The sequence below is a fragment of the Canis lupus genome, chromosome 4, assembly GCF_003254725.2.
Source record: "Canis lupus dingo isolate Sandy chromosome 4, ASM325472v2, whole genome shotgun sequence".
NCBI lineage: Eukaryota > Metazoa > Chordata > Mammalia > Carnivora > Canidae > Canis > Canis lupus.
The window spans coordinates 66,997,598-67,021,999 of record NC_064246.1 but is presented as its reverse complement, the minus strand read 5'-3'; the positions used below and the strand labels follow the sequence as shown (position 1 = coordinate 67,021,999).

The 24,402-nt window shown below is 42.8% G+C and overlaps 1 protein-coding gene and 1 pseudogene across 1 annotated transcript in view; one reads left to right on the top strand and one right to left on the bottom strand.

The window, feature by feature from the left end:
- CCL28 (C-C motif chemokine ligand 28) overlaps positions 1-21,298 on the bottom strand; it is a 31,415-nt gene extending 10,117 nt beyond the window's left edge. Inside the window, exon 1 of the mRNA XM_025434911.3 lies at positions 21,038-21,298. Coding sequence (XP_025290696.1) covers positions 21,038-21,257 — 220 coding nt within the window. The 5' untranslated portion in view covers positions 21,258-21,298. The remainder of the gene's footprint in view (positions 1-21,037) is intronic.
- LOC112651601 (MICOS complex subunit MIC26-like) lies at positions 15,345-16,707 on the top strand (annotated as a pseudogene).
- Positions 21,299-24,402: the final 3,104 nt, after the last annotated feature.

The following is a 24,402-nucleotide window of genomic DNA, read 5'->3' as shown; positions in this document are numbered from 1 at the left end:
AATGTTCTAGGCACAATGCAGGGGGGATACACAAGTCCATAGAACAGTATGTCCCTGTCCTCAAGAGGCTACAGTAGAGGAGGCACATCTGGAACTCAATGCTGAGGCTATAACCCTTGTGACCTCCTACATTGTGCTTCTGGAATTCCATCCTTCCAAAAGGCTCCCACAAGTCATAACGACAGGTGCACAGCTGGTCACAACAGCAGAACATTCCAGCTCACCTAAATGTCTACCAATAGTTAAGTAACAGTACATCCAAATGGAATAAAGGATGAAGTATATCTGTATATGTACCCTAAGACAGATGAATGTCCATAACTGATCATTAAGTGAGAAAAGCAAGTTTCAGTACAAGGATGATCCCATTTTTATAAAAAGAATGTGACACATATACAGAGGGAAAATTATAGAAATAAATATGCCCAAATTTATAAGTAAAGACTACTTCTAGAGAGGGGGCAAATTTTCAACAAGCATCGATATTTCTATTTTTTTAAACCTCACCTGATTGAGAGAGGGAGTGGAACACTCCCGTAGAAGGAACTGTCTCCAGAATATGGGGAGAAGAGTATGCTTTTCTTGGTTGTACATCTCACAGAGTCCAAGTCCTAGACCAGTATACTCCTGTCAACAATGATGAAAGAACCTCTGTGCTGACTTCCAGTCATCTCCAGAGCCTTGGGAAAATGCCTTGCCCCTAGTTTCAGAACCTCATGAAGGATCTGTATAAAACTAGCTGGCGCTCTTTCTCTCCAGAAAGAGTGACTTTTACCTTCTTCTCCTGTCCCACCTGTCCTGAATAGTCCAATGCTGCCATATTTAGAATAGAATCTCAGCTTGAGATACAGATCAGTAACAACTTACCATCAGCCCAATACATATATTTTTAATTCTTGGAAAATTATATTATACATACAATTCCCATATGTGTATGTATAATATTTACATAAATCCATTTGCAAAAATGAGTGTCTTCAATAACCTTTATTTTTAAAAAATTTTAAAGATTAATTTATTTGAGAGAGTGCGTGTGTGCGCGCACACACACACACACAGACACGTCTAAGCAGGAGAGGCAGAGGGAAAAAGAGCAAAGCAGATTCCACACTGAGCACGGAGCCTGACTTGGGGCTTGATCCCAGGACCCTGAAATCATGACCTGAACTGAAACCAAGTGTCTGATACTCAACCAACTGAGCCACTCAGACAGCTCTCAATAACTTTTAAACCACTAATTTGAATTACTGTAGTTGAAATATATCCACATAAGTGATATAGAGTGTTAATGGTTGTGCTCAGCCTCACTTCTGTTTTAATTTAGCTGTCATGCAAGTCTGCAGCAGCCCAAACAAGGAAAGTGTTTACCTTTCCCAGTGGAAGCTACGTCATGCCATAAGAATCTACCTCTTTCCTCTCAACCTAGACCCAGTAAGGGGGTTTTCATTTTGTTATGCATATAAGGAGTGTGCAGAGAGGAATACCCAAGCACCAACCAATCAGATTCACTGGAATAAGAAAAGCAAACATTTACTGAGTGTCCACTCTGTGCCAAGTCCTGAACTCTGCATTGGAAATGTTGAGATAAATAAGGCACAGTTTCTGCCATTGTGATATTTAATAGTCCAGTGGGAGGCAGAGAGGTAAATAATCACAATACAGCAAAACAAATGTTAACAGATTGATGTTCAAAGCAGACTGGGGTTACAAGTGAAAAAAGCAGATTCAAAAGGCCACATATTGTATGGTTCCATTTATATGAAATGTCTGGGACAGGCAAATCTATATATAGAGAGAGTAGATTAGTTGTTGCCAGGGGTCAGGGTTGGTGAGAATGGTGAGTGACTGCTAACAGGTGCATGGTCTCTCTTGGGGTTAATGAAACATGTTGGAACTGGATAGTAGTGATAGTTGTACAAATATGTGAATATACTAAGAAACCACTAAATTGTACACTTTATTTTTTTAAGATTGTATTTATTTGAGAGAGAGAGAGTGAGAGAAAGCAAGAGCATGAGCAGGGGGAGAGGGAGAAGCAGGGTCTCCACTGAAAAGGTAGCCTGATGTGGGGCTTAATCCCAGGACTCCAGAATCATGACCGGTGCTGAAGGCAGACGCTCAACTGATTGAGCCACCCAGGTGCCCTGAATTGTACATTTTAAAATGGTGAATTTTATGGTATGTGAATTATATTTCCATTTGTTAAGTGCTATAGGAGAACAGAATACTGGTTGTCCTTACATTAATCAATGCATTCATTTCCTAAAACTCATTGCTTCTTCAGCTACACTGTGCTGCCTACTCTCCAAGTCAAACTATTTTAATATCTCAAAGTTTTGGGTTTATTCATGTATCCATCCATTCATTCACCACCTTACTATGTAAGTGATCTCTCTCTCTCTCTCTCTCTCTCTCTCTATATATATATATATATATATATATATTCTTATATATAGTGAATCACTACGTTAGACCTTGGGAGTAGAGACATGAAGAATTACTATCTTCAGAGAGCTAATACTCAAGAGCGCTTCTATAAGTTTCAACCCAAGCAGCTATAAAATATGAAATGGACTTTCAGAAGCATTGAGGGTATTAAGAATCATAGGCAAACCTGTGTGGTTAGGAATTTCAGTTATCTGAGAGCTGACATCAATTCAAAGAATAGTTTTATACCAGAAAAGCACCCAGCACCTCTATCTACTTAGTAAACTGGATTACATTTCTCATATATTAAGGTAGGATGCACACACGTGGCTGGAGATCATTGAATCTAAATCGGATTAACTATCAAAAGGCAAGAAGCAGGCCAGATTTATTATATGTTGACAGAAGTGACCGGTGCCCTTCTGAGGCAGCTGGAAATATAAAAGACCAAGAGAGATGGAATCCTTTGAAGAGTGCTCAAAAAGTTAGGCAACCAAGCTCCCTGAAGACTCAGCAGCCATGTAGGCCAATCTTCCTCTCTAGGGGGAAACGTGCCTACTGGACATCTCTTCATCTTACTGATAAATAAGCTACTAAGAAGGCAAATGTTTGTCCAAACCAACACAGCGGGTCAGAGCAGCATTCCTGCTGACTGCCAGGGTTAAAGACAAAGGAGAAGGAAAGAAGAAGTTGTCATCACAGAGGTGGTGAAGTGGCTTCTGTCACTGGTGAGCTGGGATCACAGTTCTGGCTCGATGCTAGGAAGGACCATGAAGTTGTTCATGGAGCTCACGGATGACCCTGGATGACCAGCCAGACAGCAAGAAAATGCATCTGTGTCCCCACTGTGGAAACGTGAGCCCCTCGAACAGCAAGCAGGATAAGAACCAAAACTGGGGGATCCCTGGGTGGCTCTGCGGTTTAGCGCCTGCCTTTGGCCCAGGGCGCGATCCTGGAGTCCCAGGATCAAGTCCTACGTCGGGCTCCTGGCATGGAGCCTGCTTCTCCCTCCTCCTGTGTCTCTGCCTCTCTCTGTCTACCATAAATAAAAAAAATAAAATCTTACAAAAAAAAAAAAAAAAGAAGGGTAAGAACCAAAACAAAAAGGAAAACAAAGCGTAGCCTAAGAGCTCACAGTCTTCATTCCTTGGCGGGGTGGTCAGTGCCAGCACGATTGGCGGAATTGTCAAAGCCCAGGGTGAGACACACAGAACTGAGGAAGAAAGGAGCCCCTGCGGACATGAGGGACACTGAGCTGGCCTGCCTGGCTGACCTTGGGAGGATTGGCCTGGGCTGGATTTTGAGGGAGAGGCCTCAGCGCTGGCATTTTCTCTGGGAAATCTGATAGAATTCTCCCCTCCTAGTCTCCTTCAAACAACCTTCGGTGAACCCTGCATTATTTTAACTTGACTTGGAGAGGAGTTTCTGCTAAAATGTATAGAGCATTTAGCATTTCTCATTGATCGTCTCACTGTACCCTATGAATCAGATACTAGTATTATCCTCATGCTACAGGAGAAAAACGAGATTCAGAGAGGTTAGTACACTTGCCCAACATCCCACAGCAGTGTAAGTGGTAAAGCCTGTTGGAATACTGGTTGCCTGACTCCAAGGCCTGAACTCCTTGCACAAAGACATTTCTGGAAGAAAAACATTTTGGGGTGTTTTGAAATGCCCCCAGAAAGGAAAATCTTTGGCTCTGAACAAAGACCAAAGGGGTCAAAGTCTAAAATTTAAAACCCCCCCAAAGAAAAGGGGTGAAAGTCTGAAAAAGGTAAAAAAAAAAAAAAAAGTATGAAGTATTTATTCACCAAGGTTATTCTAGGATCTAATTCTTCAGTTTGTTCCTTACAACTGTCTTAATGTTTCCTATTTCTTTACAGCGTTATTACCTGATTAAACAAAATTAAATAAATATATATAAAGAAGGTAGCCAAGTTGGGGTATGAGGTTACGCACAAGAAATGGTGCTCCTAGACAGACATGAGTTGCGTGTGATTTAGAACCAAGCTGGGAGCCTGTATAAATATTTCTAATATTGAGAATGTGAGGACACAGGTGGCTTTCCAAATGGATCCCTCACAAACCTCAAGGATCTGCTTTAATTAGAGTTGTTTAAAAAGACACTGGTTGGGCAGCTCCCGTGGCGCAGCAGTTCAGCGCCTCCTGCAGCCTGGGGTGTGATCCTGGAGACCCGGGATCGAATCCCACGTCAAGCTCCCTGCATGGAGCCTGCTTCTTCCTCTGTGTCTCTGCCTCTATGAATGAATGAATATATAAATAAACAAATCTTTAAAAAAATAAAAAATAAAAAGACACTGGTTGACCAGAGAAATAAAAAGCATGTGTTCACACAAAAATCTGCACATGAATGTTTGCAGCAGCTTTATTTGTAATTCTAGCTTTCCCCAAAACACTGGATTCAGTCCAGATGTGGCCGAATGGTTAGATAAACTGTGGCACATCTATACTATGGAATATTTCTCAGCAATAAAAAGGAACAAACTTGAGGCAGCTGGGTGGCTCTCAGTTGGTTAAGCGGCCAACTCTGGCTCAGGTCATGATCCTGGGGTCCTGGGATCCAGGCTTTCATCTGACTCCCTGTGCAGTGGGGAGTCTATTTGAGGGTTCTCTCTCTGCCCCTCCCCCATTTGCTCTCTCTCTCTAAAATAAATAAATCTTAAAAAAAAAAAAAAAAAAAGGAGGGGGGACTCCTGGGTGGCTCAGTGGTTGAGCACCTGCCTTTGGCTCAGGGCATGATCCTGGAGTTCCCGGATTGAGTCCCACATCAGGCTCCCTGGGCAATGTTAAGATTCTTTTGGAGAACATCGCCCCCTACAGGTTTTTTCATTGAGCCTCTTGTCAGAATAATTCCATTTCAAAGAATGGTCCGCAACTTCCTCTATACTGATGATGGTCCAGAACTTCCAGATAGGAAAGATTTAGAGGGGGCAATAAGGTTGAAAAAAAGGGATTAGGTGATGGTTCTTCTGCATTTACATGGTTTTAATTCAATTGATACAGTTACCTAGTTCGGAAAGCAAGCTGGTAAGAGCTAAGCCTTCCCCAGAGCACCCTGGTCCTCCACTGCATAAAGCAAGGAATCCCATGGGAAAGAACCTGCTTTTGTTCCAAAGCTGGAGTTTACACAAACACAGGCCTGTCTGATGGAGTAGGGGTTCCCAGAAGGAAATGTGGGAAGAAAATTATTGCAAGTAAAAAAGAAATCTTCATAGCGGGCTTAATAAAAGTGCAGGACCCAGAGGTGTGGGTGAGCAATGGTCTCTGGCTTATTGTGAGGCTTATTCTGCTCCACCCCACATCCTTTCCTAACTGCCCCAGACATGTCCCTTTGCTTTGGAAAGGACATTCCAGAGTGTTTCAGTCCAAGAGCCCTATCTGGGAATCTCTTTGGAAAGGTGATTTCTCCCACCTGGTAGCTTATTTTTTAACTATGTTTAGAGTTTTTCCTTATGGTTTGCTATTATGTCTTATTCAGCCAGAAATCATAAAAATAACATTGTTTTAAAAGCTTCACTTTTTAGCAATCAAGCCTGCCAGTTCTCAGCCACAGACACCAGCTCACCAGGTCTCAGGTTCCATGTTGGGGCTTGAGGCTAAAGTTCCAGCCAGTGTGAGTCCTGCCTTAACTAAACCAGCCTCCTGGACAATTTCCCCCACAAGCATAGTTTAGGGTGACCAGCTGAGGACTTGTCACCTGGCATCAGATCCCATCATCAACTCTCAACAGGTTTCCCCCAGGTACCCTATACTTTCTTTTAGAGTGTTTGTAGTTTATCTTCATTTTTTGGTTTATGTCTATTCTCTTTGCTAGAATCTATACTCCTTGATAGAAAGGACAGTACTAAAAAAAAAAATAAGAAGAAAGGACAGTACTTTATCCATTTTCATATCCTTGGTGTCCAGGACATAATTAGTGCTCAATAAATATTTTCTTTTTAAAATTTTCTTTCTTGGGCAGCCCGGGCGGCTCATTGGTTTAGCGCCGCCTTTGGCCCAGGGTGTGATCCTGGAGACCTGGGATCGAGTCCCGCGTCGGGCTCCCTGCATGGGGCCTGCTTCTCCCTCTGCCTGTGTCTCTGCCTCTCTGTGTCTCTCATGAATAAATAAAATCTTAAAAAAATAAAATTTTCTTTCAAGTTTTATTTATTTGAGAGAGGTGAGTGAGAGAGCACACAAGTGATGGGGAGTGGCAGAGGTAGAGGGAGAAGCAGGCTCCTCGCTGAGCAGGGGGCCTGATGTGGGGCTCTATCCCAGGACCTCAAGATCATGATCTGGGCCTAAGGCAGACGCTTAACTGACTGAGCCACCTAGGTGCCCCTAATAAATATTATCTAATGAAAAAAAAAAGTTTTACTTTTTACACCTAGAATTTGTTTTATGTATGTTGTGAGCCAGAAAAGGAATCATTTGCATTAGGATAACCAATAGCTCAGAATCATAAAGGTAAATAAAAATTTTCTCCATTTATAAAGGACAAAGAGACCATTCCCCCCTTCCCTTCTTTCTTAAGAGTGTTTCATTAGAGACATAGTGAACCTGAGTTCTTACCCTAAGCTTTGCAAGAGGCAAATTTCTCTAAGGATTAAACCCAGTCTCCAGTTGTCATACTATAACTATATATCTAAGGTAACTGCCAAAGAACCTCTAGGTATGTAAAAATGTACCTCTGGAATTAGCTCAGGGTCTCTTCCAAGATGCACACGGACTGCCACACGAGGTAAACCCCCATTTTTTGAGGAGATAAGAAGTTATTCTTTCTTCTTTTTTCTTGCATAAAATATGTGCAATTCTGTTCTAACTTCAGAATCACTTTCAGGCTTGTAAATCTGCTAACGCTCATTCAATAATATATTCTGTTCTCTTTTCTCTTTTAGGACAGAGGGATCTTTTGTTGGCAGGATTGCTTCCTTTCCACAGTGGAACTGCCCAGTCTCACTGATGCACAAACACCCCTTAAGTCTTCATGCTCCCACATACACATAGGTCTGTTTCTGGGCTTTCTCTTGTTTCATTGCTCTATTTACCTATCTTGGCATCTGTTCCATACTGTCTCAATTAAGGTGACTTTTTAATCAATCCTAATACCTAACACAATTAAGTTTACTTATCCAACTGATTCTTCAAAATTGTCTTGACTGTTCTTGGCTCTTTACCATTCCTATACATTTTAGAATCTGCTTAAGTTCTTCAAAAATCTTTGGAGCTTTGGCTGGAATTGCACTGAATTTACAACTAAATTTTGGGAGAGCAGACATCTGAAAAAAATACTGCTTTCCCATCCATAAATATGCAATTATCTCTCTAGTTATTCAGGGTTTCTTTGATGTCCTTTAAGACCTTTATGAAAAAATAATAAAATATTGTTATATATCCTTATAAGTTTTGTGCTATTGTGAATGGTCTTTGAAAGATTACCTTTTCTAGGGCAGCCTGGGTGGCTCAGGGGTTTAGCGCTGCCGCCTTCAGCCCAGGGTGTGATCCTGGAGACCTGGGATCGAGTCCCACATCAGGCTCCCTGCATGGAGCCTGCATCTCCCTCTGCCTGTGTCTCTGCCTCTCTCTGTGTGTGTCTCTCATGAATAAACAAATAAAATCTTTAAAAACAAAGAAAAATTACCTTTTCTAATTTTTTTTTTGATGTGTAAAAATGCTGTTGATTATGTTGATCTTGTAGCCAACAACTTTGCTGTACTTTTTTTTTAGTTGTAAGTTTGGAGTTGATATTCTTTGGTTTTCTAGGTAAACATACTTTTTTTTTTTAATCTCTTCCTTCTCAAATCCTGTATAGCAATGAAAGGCTTTTCTCCTTTATTTAAAAAAAATCTTTAAAGTAATCTCTACACCCAATGTGGGACTCAAACTCACTAGTCCAAGTCAAGACTCAGGTGCTCTACAGACTGAGCCAGCCAGGCACCTCAAGGCTTTTCTCCTTTATTACCTTGCTAAATGCCTAGAACAGTGCTTACCCCACCGTAAACTCAATACACAAAATTTAAATTACTATGATGGATTAATCTATTTTCTTCCTTGCCCTCTGGAGATAAACCATACTTGGTCATAATGTATTAATCGTTATACGATTCTGAGTTTGATCTGCTATTTATTTAGATTTTTACATTTATTTTCATAAACAAGATTTGTCCATTCTTTTATCCCCTAATATCAATCTTGAAAGTTTTGGATATTAAGGTTATATTAATCTCAACAATGCACTGGGTAGTTTTCTCTGCCATTCTATTATTTGAAGAGATTTTATAAGATGAGGATGGTCTGTTCCTCCAGTGGTTGGTAAAATCTCTGAAACCATCTAGGCTTGGTGTCTATTTGAAGGAAATGTGTTCAACTCTGATTTAATTTCTTTAATAGTTATTTGTTTTGGGGGGTTTTCTAGGTCTTCTCTGCTCAATCCCGGTATCTTAGTTTTCTAAGACATTGTCCCTTTCATCTACAATTTCTAATTTATTTTCACTGAAGGCATTCGGAAAACGCCACCTCATTATTTTAAGTTAAAGTCACTTAAAAAAAAAAAAATTGCAATGCACAAAGGCCATCCTAACTTTCCTAAAATCCCTGGGGAGATAAAACTCCCAAGTAAAAGATGCTCTCCCTGCACTTGGAGGAAGGCATTTTTATCACCAGAGGGCGGCACTTCATCCCTTTGAGTCAGCTGGTGCTCCTCTACTCCAGGGGAAGTCGAGGCCGAGAGAAATCTGTACAAACCAACTCTGTTAAGCGAACCCTTATCTATCTTCCTGGTCACCTCGCCCAAGTCCCTTTGGTCACTTTTCCACAATTTACCACTCTGTCCAACTTTATAAGCGTTGATTCAAACTTCTTTGGGTCTTCATTTCCTTATGAAAGCTGCTATGTCAATTAAAACTTACATAGATTTGTATGCTTTTCCCTTTTTAATGTCTTTTGTTACAGAAACCACCCGTCAAGAGATCCTGGTAAGGGTTTTTTTTTCCCTCCCCTACATTACAAAGTTGCATTGCATTTTTTTGCAGTTCGGGTTTGTTGTTTTTTTTTCCCCCATTCTTAATAGGGTTTGAAGAGGAGGTTCTCGTGCAAAGTAACCGTTTAAAGCTTGGATCTAAGTAATACACGACATATTTATAAACTTACAAATATCATGTTTTGAAGCTAAAAACCATTTGATCCAGATTAAAGAAAAAAGATCACAGTACTCTGAAAAGTGGAAGTACTACTTATTATAACAGGTGGCATAGCCTAAGTGCATTTATTTAAAACACACGCACGAAAAAACAATTAAGCGTTCAACCCAAAAACCTACAAGAGAAAAATCAAGAGGACCCTGAACCCAAACCAAAGATGGGAAAAGACAAAAGCGCGACGTCGCGGCGCTTTACGGCCGTCGCGCTCACGTGTCTGCGGTCATGGCCGTGTGGGAGGAGAGGCCGGGAGCGGGACACTTGGTGCTGGAGCCGGAGCCCAAGCCGGAGCCCAAAGAGGAGGAGAAGGAAGGGCGGACGCAAGGAGAAGCGGGTGGTGTTCCTCGAGGCATACTGAGGCCACATCCCGCCGCTCCTCCGGCCTCTGCGCGTGCGCAACGGGCACGGCGCCGGTGGCTTTTCAGCTAGCCCGCGGTGGCGCGCGCGGCGCGGGGAGAGGACGTTCCGGAAGCAGCGGCCCGCGTCCAACGAGGGATACGCCCAGGGGCGGGGCCACGGCCGGCCCCTCGCGCCAGCCTCTTCCGGGAGGGCGGCCGGAAGTGCGTGCGCCTGCGCGGCGCGGCCTGGGCCCTCGGGAGCCGCTGGGAAGCCCGGCCTGCACCGCCTGCCGACGCCTGCCCTTCAAGGAGCTGCGGGAAAATTTTAGGGTTTTTTTTTTTTTTTTGAAAAATTTTTTTTAATTTTAGTTTTTTGAATGATCTGTCAGTTTCTGATGCGGGTATGTTAAAAAAAAATCTCACTATTGTCGAGATTAGGTCGGATTTTTTTCTTATGGTTTGGCAGTACGTGTCCGCTGGGCTTATATTTCAGACGCACGCAAGGGCCCTTCTATCCTCAGCGGGGATTGGAGTAGGGCGCTAGCCTCAGGGGCAGTTTTCTTTTTTTTTAAGATTTTATTTATTTATTTTTAGAGACTTATTTATATTTATTTGCTTATTTTACAGAGAGAGAGAGGCAGAGACACAGGCAGAGGGAGAAGCAGGCACCGTGCAGGGAGCCCGACGCGGGACTCGATCCCGGGACGACGGGGTCACGCCCTGGGCCGAAGGCAGATGCTCAACCACTGAGCCACCTGGGCGTCCCGATTTTTTTTTTTTTTTTAAGATTTTATTTATTTGAGAGAGAGCATGAGCGGGGGGAGGGCCAGAGGGATTGGGTGAAGCAGGCTCCCCCGTGGGGGCGTCCCCTGGATGCCGGGATGCCACGGTCATGACCCGAACGGGAAGCCGGTTAACCCACTGAGCCCCCCTCCAGGCGTCCCCCAGGGGAAAAATTTGACATGGGTGCTCCAAAAAATTCAGTAGTTGAGATTAAATAATATTTTAGGCAATATTTTTTAAAATAAAAGTTCATACCAAAAAAAAGTGTATGACGAATAAAATACAGTTGACCGTTGAACAACGTGGGTTTAAAGGGTGTGGGTCCACCTCTGAGGATTTCTTGTTGATAAATGCAGTGCCCTAGATGTATTTTCCTCACGATTTTAACATTTTCTTTAGCTTACTGTATTTTAAGGACATAGTATATAATACATGTAAACGTGCAAAGTACGTATTTATTAGCTGTTATTGGTAAGCTTCTGGCCAATGGTAGGTTACTAAAGCTTAATTAACTTAGTAGTTAATTTTTGGGGAAGTCAAAAGGGATTTTGGGGGTTTGGACATCCCCTACCCCTGGGATGTTCAAGGATCAACCTTACTACAATTTTATTATTTTTAAAAAGATTTTATTTATTTATTCATGAGAGACAGACAGAGAGAGGCAGAGACACAGGCAGAGGGAGAAGCAGGCTCCATGCAGGGAGCCTGATGTGGGACTCGATCCTAGGTCTCCAGGGTCAGGCCCTGGGCGAAGGCAGGCACTAAACCGCTGAGCTACCCGGGCTGCCCCTTACTACAATTTTAAATAAAAACAAAATTTGACCCTGCACTCTTAAGGCAGTCTTAGGTGTACCTTCTTGGGGAACTGATACTTTTTATCCTCCTGTGAAATTCCTCTAGTCCTATTCCAAGTTTTTGCCTATGTTCTACTTTTCTGATACCAATATTGTGACACTAAATCTTTTGATTAATTACTTACCCACCTTATTTTGTGTTTTCTTCTTATCATCCTTTTTTCCCTCCTTTCCTTGGTTGGATTGATCAGTTTTCTACATTTCCTTCATTTTATTTTTTATTGAAAATTTAACCTGGATTAGGTCAAGGAAAAACCCCCTTGGGAAAATATCAACACTGGCTCACACACATTTTTTGAGTTTGAATCATTCCAGCAAATTTATTATTTTACTAATGAAAGTGATTGCCAGGTCAGTAAAATTCCATCAGCGTTTGTGGAGCACCTACTTGGTGTCTTTCATTGTTCTAGGCACCAAATATACAAAAATTAGGAAGTCCTAGTCCCTGCCCTCAGGATGCCTCCAATAGCAGATGTTTGTCTAACGTTCTTTCAGGACCTCCTTACTGCATTTGACATTGGTACCCATTCCTTCATGGACACTTTCCATATCCCTGGTTGACAAGACCTTAATCCCTCCTAATTGTCCTAATACTGAGAAATTACATTCTCTGCTCTGAATTTCTCTTTTGCCTTCTCCTCAATAGTTGGCATTCCTCAAAGTTCAGTCCTTGACCTTCCACTCTTCTTTCAGCTCACGTCTTCTGATGCTTTGAGTTATTATCTCTATCAGTAGCTTTAAAATAATCTGTCTACTTTAGCCTCTACCCCAATAATCCTGACGTGTATTCAACTGCTATTGAACATACACTTGAATATTCCACAGGCTCCCCTAACTTAATAAATCCCTAACTGAAGGCATTATTTCTTACCACTGAAAATCTTGTTCCTTTTCTCATCTCGTTTAACACTCATTTACTGCTACCCAAGCCAGAAACCCATGTCATTCCATCCTGCATTCCCCATGGCCAAACTCCTGTGTGTTTTACTCTGTTTCTCAGAACTGTCTCCCTCCTTTTCATTCCTTTATTCCTGAGTTCAAGATGTCACTAATTGTTTCCTTTTTCCCAGTCTTGTTTTTGTCTCATGTGAATCTGTGGTCCCAGAGCATCCTATGCTTTACTATCTTTATCATATATAAAAAATTAAGAGTTTATATGACTGTCTTTTGACTGTGAGCTCCCTCAGTATATGTTTGTATACATGCAGCACAATACCTGTTATTAGTGCTAAATAAATGCCTCGAGCTGAACTAAGCTCTTTTGTCTTATATATCATTGTATTTTGTTTTAAGGCTTTTAATGCTATAAAAATTAATTTTGGGGTAGCCTGGGTGGCTCAGCAGTTTAGCGCCACCTTCAGCCCAGGGTGTGATCCTGGAGACCTGGGATCCAGTCCCACATCAGGCTCCCTGCATGGAGCCTGCTTCTCCCTCTGCCTGTGTCTCTGCCTCTGTGTGTGTGTGTGTCTCATGAATAAATAAATAAAATCTAAAAAAATTAAAAATAATAAAAATTAAAATTTTCCTTTTTTTTTTTTTTTTTAGGAAATAAGGTTACCTATATTTGGTCAATGTCTTAAATCTCAAATGTCCTTAAATTACACAATGCTTTTCAGAAACATTATCCCTCCACCCTCACTCAAGTAATTAGGGGTCAATTCAATATGATAAATCATTTGCCCATTATATTTAATAATTTAAAGAGATTAGTATCTCATTAAAGCATTAGTTTGTCTTATTAATTAAAGTGTTATTGCTATTGTTTCTGTTGGTTTGGGGTTTTGTTGTTAACAGCATTTCCAGTATTAAGTGTCAGAGATTTGGGTGGGTGATTTGCCATGAATTTCTGTCCCTGATTTGGTTCCATCTGTGACCCAATTTTGGATCAAGGCTTTAAAGATTTCCCGCTCAAGATCTGTCAAAATGAATACTAAAACACTACACATCCAGTCTGTGATATAAAAATTAGATTTCGGGCTTTAAGGATATGATTCTTTACTATAGAGAGGTTAACGAGCTTCCTCTCTTACTCACATGTATTGTATAGTCTCCTGCCACTCAAAGTGTGGTTCCCAGAGCTGCAGCAATTGCATCACTTGGGGACTTTTTAGAAATGCAGTTTGAAGGGCACCTGGGTGGCTTAGTGATTGTCTGCCTTCGGCTCAGGTTGTGATCCTGGGGCCTGGGATCGAGTCCCACATCAGGCTCTCCACAGGGAGCCTGCTTCTCCCTTTGCCTATGTCTCTGCCTCTCTCTCTGCATGTCTCTCATGAATAAACAAATAAAATCTTTTTTAAAAATGTAGTTCGAAAAACACTGATATAAAGAACACTTTACAGAACACAGTAAAATAGAAACAGAGCAAAGGCTTGTGCTATACTATTGTGGAAAGGATTCCCAGGCTAAAGATAAAAATAATTAGAAAGATTCACTTGCCTGCTGACAGTATCTCGAGTTTGAGTGCCATTTAAGAAGGCCAACATGTAAATAAACAATGTTTTGAATGTGTTTGGTTAAGGATACAGTTCCCTAGTCTAGTGGACTTCACATCTTAATGGAGCCACATCACACTGGATGCCGACAAATGAAGGTGTCCGTCGATGACACCGAGGAGGCAGGAAGGGCTCACCAAGCAACGGCACATGGAATTGCTCTGCCCAAGTAACATCCTCCTGGATACTTTTCAGAACCTTGGCATCATATTTAGGTAATAGAGAGTGAATCAGGTTTTTTCTTTACCTTAATAGGAAGACATTTGGTCACTAGTACTTCTCACAGCATGGACACTTGGAGGGCTCGGGGGATAGTCCTGAAGGGGATAGGAATGACATTGTGCCAGAGGGACACACCGGAAGGCATTACTGTACATTACTTAAGCATATGGAGACAAGCAACCAGATTCAATCCCTGCCTTTACCACTTTCTAGCTTACATTGGATGAGTTAATTCTCTGTCTCATTTTTATCTGTAATATGGGGATGGTGATAGCACCTACCTCATGGAGGTGTTATGAGGATTGCATGAGTTTATATACTTAAGTGCTGAGGACAAAGTAACAACTAGCTGACAATAATTAGAAACAAAACCACATTGCCTGCCCCATAGTAAGTATCCAGGTGTCAATATGAAGTGTTTGTGAAGTGTGCCCATTGTCCGTTTACTCCCCTCAGCTTCAACTTCATCCTTAATTGTCAATTCTATAAGATTAAGATGAGCCCTTTAAATATTTTTCCTTCACCAGCTGCCATGATGTCAAACTTTGTCAGTAGGGGACCCTGGAAAGGCCTTGCAGTGAGAAGGGGTTTTCCCTCCAGGCTCCGGGGCACTCCTCCTCAGCTGGCTCACGCAGGCCCCACTCCTGCCGTGCTGCAGCTCCTCTAGCACCAGGCTCTGGGAGCGGGCGCGCAGGACAGCGGCAGCACCCCCTCAGGCAGCTGTGTGGCTGAGTGCCTCCAGCAAGACACCTCCCTTGAAGAACCTGCCTCTGCAAACTGGAGGGCACACCAAGTGATTTTTTTTTTGCCATTTGGTGAGCCAAGGCTGTGTCTTCTCCAACGAGGTCTGAATCTCAGCTGGGCTGGGAAGGGGTACAGGGTCCCTTCCCTTGAGAACCCCGCTTCAGGCCTACCCATATTAGTCCTACATTATCAGCCCTACCTATCCCTGTACTCTTTAGAGTTCTTTTACCTCTTTCTAGCCTATATCTTGTTACAGTTAGTAATTTGATATATTAAACTTTCCCTGTCCAAATTTTTGTCTGGTTTCTGTGTCCTAATAGGACTCTGACAGATAATGAATGAGTCAGCGGAACTTCAACGTTCCAAATTATTCCCGGAAGTTTGTACGTTGTCTATAAACTTTAAAGAAATGACTATGTGTATTAAAAAGCTATACTCTTATATATGATTAATTAAATAAGAAAATAGTAGGACCCTGCTGGAGCCACCTCTGCCAGCAACATGTTCAAGGTAATTTGGAGGTCTGTGGGGCCAGCCAGCCTGAGTCTGCTCACCTTCAAAGTCTATGCATCACCTAAAAGGGACTCACCTCACAAAACTTCTGTGGAAGGTTAATGAGCTTTCACTCTACTCGGTTCCTGGGGGTTAATCTAAATATGTGTAGGAGCCAAGGACCCAACTTGAAGAAAGCATTTCACATCTCCCAATATTATTGCAAGCTATATACAAGTTGGTGTCAGGAAATGTACTCACAAACCAAGGTTCAATGGGGGTTAGCTATGAATATCTCCAAAATGCACCTCCTGGATTTTTTCCAAGACTTGGTGTTATTGGCTTTGCTGGCATTGTTGGACTTCTTTTGGCTAAAGATTCAAAAACAAAGAAGCTGGTATATCCGTCCGCCTGAGTTCCTGGGAGTAGCTGCCTCTCTTTATTATCCACAACAAGCCATCGTATTTGTCCAGGTCAGTGGGGAGAAATTGTATGACTGGGGTTTACAAAGATACATAGTTGTAGAAGATTTGTGGAAGGAGAACTTTCAAATGTTATAGGTAAACATTGGAAACTCCATGCAGTAAACAAATATTTCTATTGAAAAATGGCAGAGAAGTCAATACTGACTTGTATAGTAAATTGGCTTTCTTCTTCAGGAAAAACTATACTAGGCTTCTTTGTTTTCTTGGGTGATGCCATACTGCAAGTGGACTAATTGGAAGTCCTTTCACCTAGAGATAATGTCCAGCATAATGAGAACTCCTTATTCTCATGTTGCTATTTATGTACATAATTAAAATTCCAAATTAAAATATAAATAAGAAAATAGTAAGTAATGTGTAGACAGTGGTTCTTTTTATGCTTTTAAAAATCTGTGTGAGGGTTGCCCGGGTGGCTCAGCGGTTTAGCGCCGCCTTCGGCCCAGGGCCTGATCCTGGAGACCTGGGATCCAGTCCTACGTCAGGCTCCCTGCATGGAACCTGCTTCTCCCTCTGCCTGTGTCTCTGCCTCTCTCTCTCTGTCTCTCATGAATAAATAAATAAAATCTTTTAAAAAAAATCTGTGTGAATGTGTGGGGGTTCATATATGTAAATGCACAGAGTCCAAAGTGACTCTTCCCAGTCTTGCCAGTATTTCTCAAGCTGGGTTTCCTAGGAGGGGGCCTATGGGTGTGCTTTCAGAGTTCATGAACTCTCCAGACAATTCCTAACTTTTGGTATGTCATCTCAATCATAATCTTTAAATAGAAATGTTCTGGATCTTCTGGAAGACCATCTTAAAAGAGCATTTTCAGGACATTCAAATTGTACTTATGTTTATGCTAGTGTTGTTATCAAAGTCAGACCCCACCTTAAAAATGGTCCCAGGTCAGTCAGAAAAGAACAGACTGGAATCTCATACTGCATTCATGCTAAGGGAGGACTCCATTATATCACTGTGGTTCAAACAGAAAAAAAGTGATGAGGGAAAAATCGCTTCTCATTCTGAACATGGTAGTATATGCACATAAAGCTCAAAATCTGCATCTTAAGAATCGGTGCTATATTCATGTTTGGAAGGATAATGTTAGTTTTGGCCAAACGTTAACTATTAATTTAAATTAATACTATTATGTTGAAATATTCTTGGCTTCCTGGTTGTGTTTTTATTTAAATTTTAAATTTATTTTGGGGTTTGTAACTGGTTTAATGTTTATATATCAAATAACATAGGATAATAATTTAAAGGTCATCACTGAGATTAAAAGTGACCCATGTATGACTCAGATTTGAGAAGATCGTTGGTATATCATACTGCTTCTCCAGACATAGAAAAGGGTTTTTAAAAACCCCTGAGGGCGCCTGGCTCAGTCAGTTGAGTGGCAAGACTCTTGGCTGGGCACAGGTCTTCATCTCTGGGTAATGGGATGGAGCCTGCCTCGGGCTCCATGCTCAGTAGGGAGTCTGCATGAGATTCTCTCTCTCTCTCTCTCTCTCTCTCTCTCTCTCTGCCCCTCTCCCTAAATAAATAAAATCTTTTTTAAACATTAAAAAAAATTTAAAACCCTGAACTACATTATAGATATGACCGAGTTTTTGAACCAATCTAGATACGAGGGGATCCCTGGGTGGCTCAGCGGTTTAGCGCCTGCCTTTGGCCCAGGGCGTGATCCTGGAGTCCCGGGATCCAGTCCCACGTCGGGCTCCCTGCATGGAGCCTGCTTCTCCCTCTGCCTATGTCTCTGCCTCTCTCTCTCTATCATGAATAAATAAATAAATCTTTAAAAAAAATCTAGACGCTTAATCTAACAATGGTATTGAATTCAGGGAATGCAGGGTGTGAGGTTTTTTTTTTTTGTTTTTTTTTTTTAATTTATGATAGTCATAGAGAGAGAGAGAAGCAGAGACACAGGCAGAGGGAGAAGCAGGCTCCATGCACCGGGAGCCCGACGTGGGACTCGATCCCCGGTCTCCAGGATCGCGCCCTGGGCCAAAAGCAGGCGCCAAACCACTGCGCCACCCAGGGATCCCCGGCATGTGTTTTAATGAAAAGGTACAACAGGGGAGAAATTGAAGGACAGGTTATTGGGCACATCATGTCAGGCCCTACAGGGACCACTCCTGGTGAAATGGAAAGTCCCAACTGTTCAGAACAACTTCAAGCACAAATGTATATTCTTGGTAACCCTCCCTACTGAGTCTCCTATGATTAGAATAGAAAATACAGGGCACCTGGGTGGCTCAGTTAGTTAAGGGTCTGATATTAGCTCAGGTCATGATTTCAGGGTCCTGGGATGGAGCCCCACGTCAATCCACTGTCAGGCTCCACAGTTGGCAGGGAGTCTATTTCTCCTTCTCCCTCTGCCCCCACCCATGCTGCCTGTCTCTCTCAAACAAATAAAATCTTAAAAAAAAAAAAAAAAAAAAAAACCCAGAAAATAAAATTTTCTTTTAGGATGCAAGCAGCAAGTCCCTAGCAAGTATCTGTGTAAGAAGGAGCCATATTTTGAGAAAAACAGGTTGCCCGAAGGAAGTCAGTTTGGGACTCTGAAGCAAAACCCCCCACCTTGCATCTGTTGGACACAAGCAGAGCCTTACTCTAAATGTATATAGTGAAAACAGCCAGGCCCACAAAGCCCGAGATTGTGGCTTTAAGTAATCTGGTCAGGGCACTGAGAGTGGAGGAGAGACCTTTTTATAGACTCATTACTGAGTTCTGGGAGCCAGCAGCCACGTCAGCAGGTATAGAGCTTGCCCTCCTAACTTTGGGTAGGATCCAAGCCTTTTAATTGCAGGTAAGTCAACTGCTTCCTGATGTATGCATAACACTTTGGGAATGCCAATTACTGAGCCATAACATTAAAGTGGCCAATTATGGCACCATTAAGACAATGCAACAGTTGATGCCTGTAAGAACAAATCCTATTTCTCAACGTCCCAAACTGGCACAGACCACTTCCCCAGCCCCAACCCCAGCCTGTGGCAATTGCCAAAGCCACCTATTCCTCAGTATTCCAGCTTCCCGCCTCCCTCCCCTCCTGCCCCTGCCCTCCCATGGGGCACGTGGGACACAGAGATACCCAATGGAAGTCTTTTGAAGAGAGCAGCTGGTTGCCCTTCTCAGTTCCACGATTGCTCTCAGGCCTGCTTTTGTGTATTTTAACCTGACGTCGCTTATTTTTAAATGGCAGAGGGTTGGCGCTTCTCAGACATTGTGATTTTCTGGTGGCCCAAACTGCCTGAGGAAAAGCCCTGGGAATAACCCAGAAGGCCACTGTGGGGTCTCCTCAGTTCTTTCTTTCTTACCCGTCACCAACTGTTCCTTTTTCAAACACCTCTGTGTTTTGCTGTCTCACCCACTCTGCCAAGACTGGGCCCCCTGCGAGGCTCAGCCCTGGGTGTCTGGCAGGGGCATCCCTCGTCACCCACCCCCTGCCCCCCACCTGCCCTTCTTTCCCTCCTCTCCTGCAAGAGAGGTGCTGCTCTTGCTGCGGGGACAATTGAAAACAGGTCAGGAAGCTGAAAGGGGAAACCTGCACTTTGATTCCAAAGCTTTATGTAAAAAAAAATTTGCATTGCCAAAATCAGGTATAAAGCCTTAGCTGGTAAACCTTTGAGAAACCGTGAAACTGAATCCTACAGTTTCAATGGTGAATTTTTCTGAAAGTAATTTTACAGAAACCTATAAAATGTCACACTTGTGTTTTTGTCTTGATAAGATAGATGGATAGAAATAAATAAGAGATTATCCAGATTTTTTTTTTTTTTCTGTGCTCAGTAATATAAACCCAGTACTTTGGTGCACGACACTGGCTCCTAAACAAATGCCTACAGGAACCAGGCGCTTCATAGAATGTAGCCAACTTCGGTGAAGGACAGAGGGCTAGTCTGCTCTAGCCAGTTCTTGCCAGGGGACATGGAACCACTGTTGCCAGCTGTGATTTTTCAAGAGAGACTTTACAATCCCAGTTTGTGTGTGTGTATGTATGAGAATGTGTGTATTAAATCTGCCAGTTTTTACATGTTGGCTTAATGTTTTCAAAAGAGGACCAAACAGAACTTTTATTTCACCTCTGTTCTGGGTTTAGAGAATCTATTCAGAATGAAGTTTCAGAAAAGAAGACTGGGGAAAAGAGTCAAATCAGTCAAGTATTAAGTACTTATGTTTAGGTTTTCCTAAATACAGTAGGAAACATTGCCTCCGAGTCCAAATGCAGTTATAATCTCTGTATTATGCTAGCAATCCACAATTGAAGTTCTCCTTTTGATATAATTTGTATGGTTCAATCTCCCTTATCCTGCATCCCCCCTTTTTTTGAAAGGCCTACTTATTTATTTGAAAGAGAGTGAAGGAAGGGGCAGAGGGAGAGGGAGAGAAGCAAACTTCCCACTGAGCGTGAGCCCCAAGTGGCGCTCAATCCCACCACCCTGACACCCCAAGACCACATGACCTGAGCCAAAATCGAGTCAGAGGCTTAACTGACTCAATCACCCAAGTGTCCCTGGCCTGAATCCTTTTTTCATTGTCGGTTTGAAGTTGTGGTTTTTAGCATTCATGGGGCTGACTTTGTTGCTTACCAAACCCCTAACCCAGAAGATCAAGTCTGTCTTTCTTCCAGGAACATGCACATTTGTATCCAGTGGAGCAGGTTAGGTGAAGGAGGAGACAGATGAGTAATAGGGGCTTTCCTCCAACCTCTACCCGGGGATTCTCTAAGATAACTGTTGTCAGAAGAGGAAACACAGCTCAAAGCTCCAGGATGGAAGGCTCTCATCCTCCGTGTGGCAAATTATTAATATTCCTGTTCAAAGGAGGTTCCATCCTTGAAGATCAGGGACTTAAACCCATGCCACTCGCTCATAGGTAAATGGAAATTCCTACCTGAATGCAGAGATCAACCTTCCTGCCCCAAAATACCACCAGCACCTCATTCCTTCCAGCTCCATCTTGGGAGGCAGTGCCTCCTCTTTCTGCTGGAGGCTTACAGAGCCAGCACCCCCACTCACCTTCTGAGGAGGGAAGGGCCACACAGACAGCCAAGGCCACGAGAGCGAGAGTGAGTCCTGTCTGCTGCATTCCTGTCTCCCTCACCAGCCCAGGCTGCTCTGCAGGTGAGGCTGGACGATCAGGAAATGAGGCTGAAGGTGGCCTTGGGTGCCCAGAGTGTGGAGGAAAATGAAGCCAGGGAGCCCCGCCCCCGAAGGTGCTGGGGTACCTATTTCTCATGTTTCTTTCCTTGAAACAGGCTCTTTCTGAAGACCACACCTGTCCAGTCTGGCAATGCCAGCGGTGAGCTGGCAGTTGGTGAGGTCATTGTGAGTTGGGGGTGTGCAACAGAATCACTTGGGAACCACTGAAACATAGTGATCTACTCACATTCCTCCACAAGGGGGCTGCTGCTTCAAATCCTATAAATCAGGATTTGAAGCAGGGGACCAGCAATCTAAAATCTTTGGAAGCTCCATAGGTGATTCTGATGAACACTTCTATTGAAAACCATCTCATAAAGGAATCAGAGTTTTTAAGTAGCTTGGTGAAACTAAGAGTTTCTGGTTTCGGGGACAAGGGTGACAAGTCATAAAAAAAAAAAAAAAGAAACATTATCTGGTGAAAAGATATGGAAAAATTCGACCCCACTCTGGTCTTGGTTTACAGCCAAATTGTTTCCAGTGGAGCTGTAGTTTATTTAGGAGGAAAGTAAGATAGGTAGAAAGGCCTCTTCCCTCCAGGCTATGCCTCCTGGAAAAGAGAGGCCTAGAGCAGGTGTGACCAGGACTAAGGAGGTGGGGATTCTAGCCCAGGTTTACAGCTAATTAGCTTTGAGAATAAGACCATAGGGTAGATGAGGAAATTGGATTCTAATCCCGCCTTTTCTATTAACTGGTTGCATAACTTCAGAATATGTACTTAACTTTTCTGTAAATAAGAGTCAGACTGGACAGTCTCCAAAAACCTGCATACTTCCTCTATAATTGCTCTGTTTCATGCAGTAGCCTTTGTCCATATGTGGTCCTTGACCGTTTGAAATGTGTTAGTCCAAATTCAGGTGTGCTACGAGCACAAAATACACACTAGATTTCAAAGACTTAGTACAAAAAAATCTAAAATATCTCATTAATATTTTCATATTGATTACATGCTGAAATGTAACTGGATATGAATGCATTTGGATATATTGAGTTGAATAAAATACTATCCAAATTAATTTCACTTGTTTCTTTTTCACTTTTTTTCATATGCCTACTCAGAAAATTTTAAGTTACATATGTAAGCTTACATGATACCTGCTTTGGGCAGTTGCTTTGTAAGGTCAAGAGCTCGAGGTCAGAATTGTCCCCCAGCTGTCAAGATGTGGTACTTAACCAAGCCCCAATGTCACCATCCAGAATAGCCATAAAAAAGAATGAAATCTTGCCATTTGCAACAACATGAATGGATCTAGAGGGTATAAGGCTAAAAGACATAAGTCAGGGAAAGATAAATACCATATGGTTTCACTCACGTGTAGAATTTAAGAAATGAAGCAAACAAAGAAAAAAAAGACGAAAAAGCAGACTCTTAAATGCATAGAACGAACTGGTGGTCGCCAGAGGGGAGGCGGGTGGAGAGATGGGTGATATAGGTGATGGGGTGATGAGGACAAAGAGCATGCTTATCATGAGGAGCACCGACTAGTGTGCAGAAGTCTTGAAACATTCTGTACACCTGAGACTAATAGCACAGACTGTTCGTTATACTTCAGTTTAAAAAAAACAAAAACTGGGATCCCTGGGTGGCGCAGCGGTTTGGCGCCTGCCTTTGGCCCAGGGCGCGATCCTGGAGACCCGGGATCGAATCCCACGTCGGGCTCCCAGTGCATGGAGCCTGCTTCTCCCTCTGCCTGTGTCTCTGCGCCCCTCTCTCTCTGTGACTATCATAAATAAAAATAAAAAAAAAATTAAAAAAAAAACAAAAACTTTTAAAAAGAAAGAGAAGCAGGGGCGTCTGGGTGGCTCAGTTGGTTAAGCGTCTGCCTTCGGCTCAGGTCATGATCCTGGGGTCATGGGATCAAGCCCTGCATGGGGCTCCTGCATCAGTGGGGAGTCTGCGACTCCTTCTCCCTCCACCTGCTTATACCCTATCTCTTGCTCTCTCTCTCTCTCTCTCAAATAAATAAATAAAATCTTTAAAACAAAACAAAATAGGAAGGCTGGACTCAATTTTGATGAGCCTGGCATTAGAGCCTGTGTACTTACTCTTCGGCTCTTATATGCTTGTCTATTTGATGGGCCTGCCTTTGTTGCACCGGGTGCCTGTTCTGGTAGGGAATGTCACCAGGGGCCTGCCAGGACGAAGGCCTGGGGACAGAATGCAAACACTTGGACACACCACTGGGGCTTCTTCCTAAGTTGTCTCGGGTGGTTAGCATTTTCCTTCTCCTTCTCACTTCTTCCTGGGGGCCACTGTGTTGAGATGGTGTTATAACAGGCAGCACTACTGCATTTACCACCTGAAATCACTCAATTACCTGGGGCAAGGCTGTCAGGTCATCGTGCTGGTGAAAGTCAAGGCTGCAGGAAAACCCGGTGCTGTGTTGTTATGTAACTAGAATGAGAGGCATGCTGGGCAGAGCCGTTTGTCTAGAGCGAGGGCAAATGGGAAGATGGAATTATTGCCTGGGGAGAACATGGTGCAAGCTACAGTTATGGGGCTTGTGCGTCTGTGTGTGACAGGGTGTTCACTAGCAGACATGGGCCAGAATTAACTGGGAAGGAGTCTCAAAAGAGTGAGATCAGAACAACTGATTATTCAAATATTTTTATCTGGGCTTGGAGCTTCTACAAAATCAAATGAGGAGGAGCCTGGGAAATGTGTGCCTTGAGGACCTGGCGGATAGTTGGAGGGTAGAGCCATAGAAGGAAACAATTTGAGGACAACCTAAAACTATGTATAGTTTTGTGTTTTCCATTGTGAAACATCCCTGGCTAAAGATCCAGGATGCAAACTTTATTTATTTATTTTAAAGATTTTATTTATTTATTCATGAGAGACACAGAGAGAGAGGCAGAGACATAGGCAGAGGGAGAAGCAGGCTCCATGCAGGGAGCCGATGTGGGACTCGACCCCGGGGCTCCAGGATCAGGCCCTGGGCTGAAGGCGGCGCTAAACCACTGGGCCACCGGGGCTGCCCGGATGCAAACTTAAAAAAATTTTTTTTTCTCTTAATTATATTGGGAAAAAAGCAAATCATTTCACCTCAAAGAAAAGTATAAACCTCAGACTTTCATAAAAATGCTTGGTACCATCCATGCTCTAGGGAAAATGACCAGTGGATTAGGAAGATGAACAAGATTTCTGAATGGTAGCTTCCACAAAATAAAATACCAGTGAA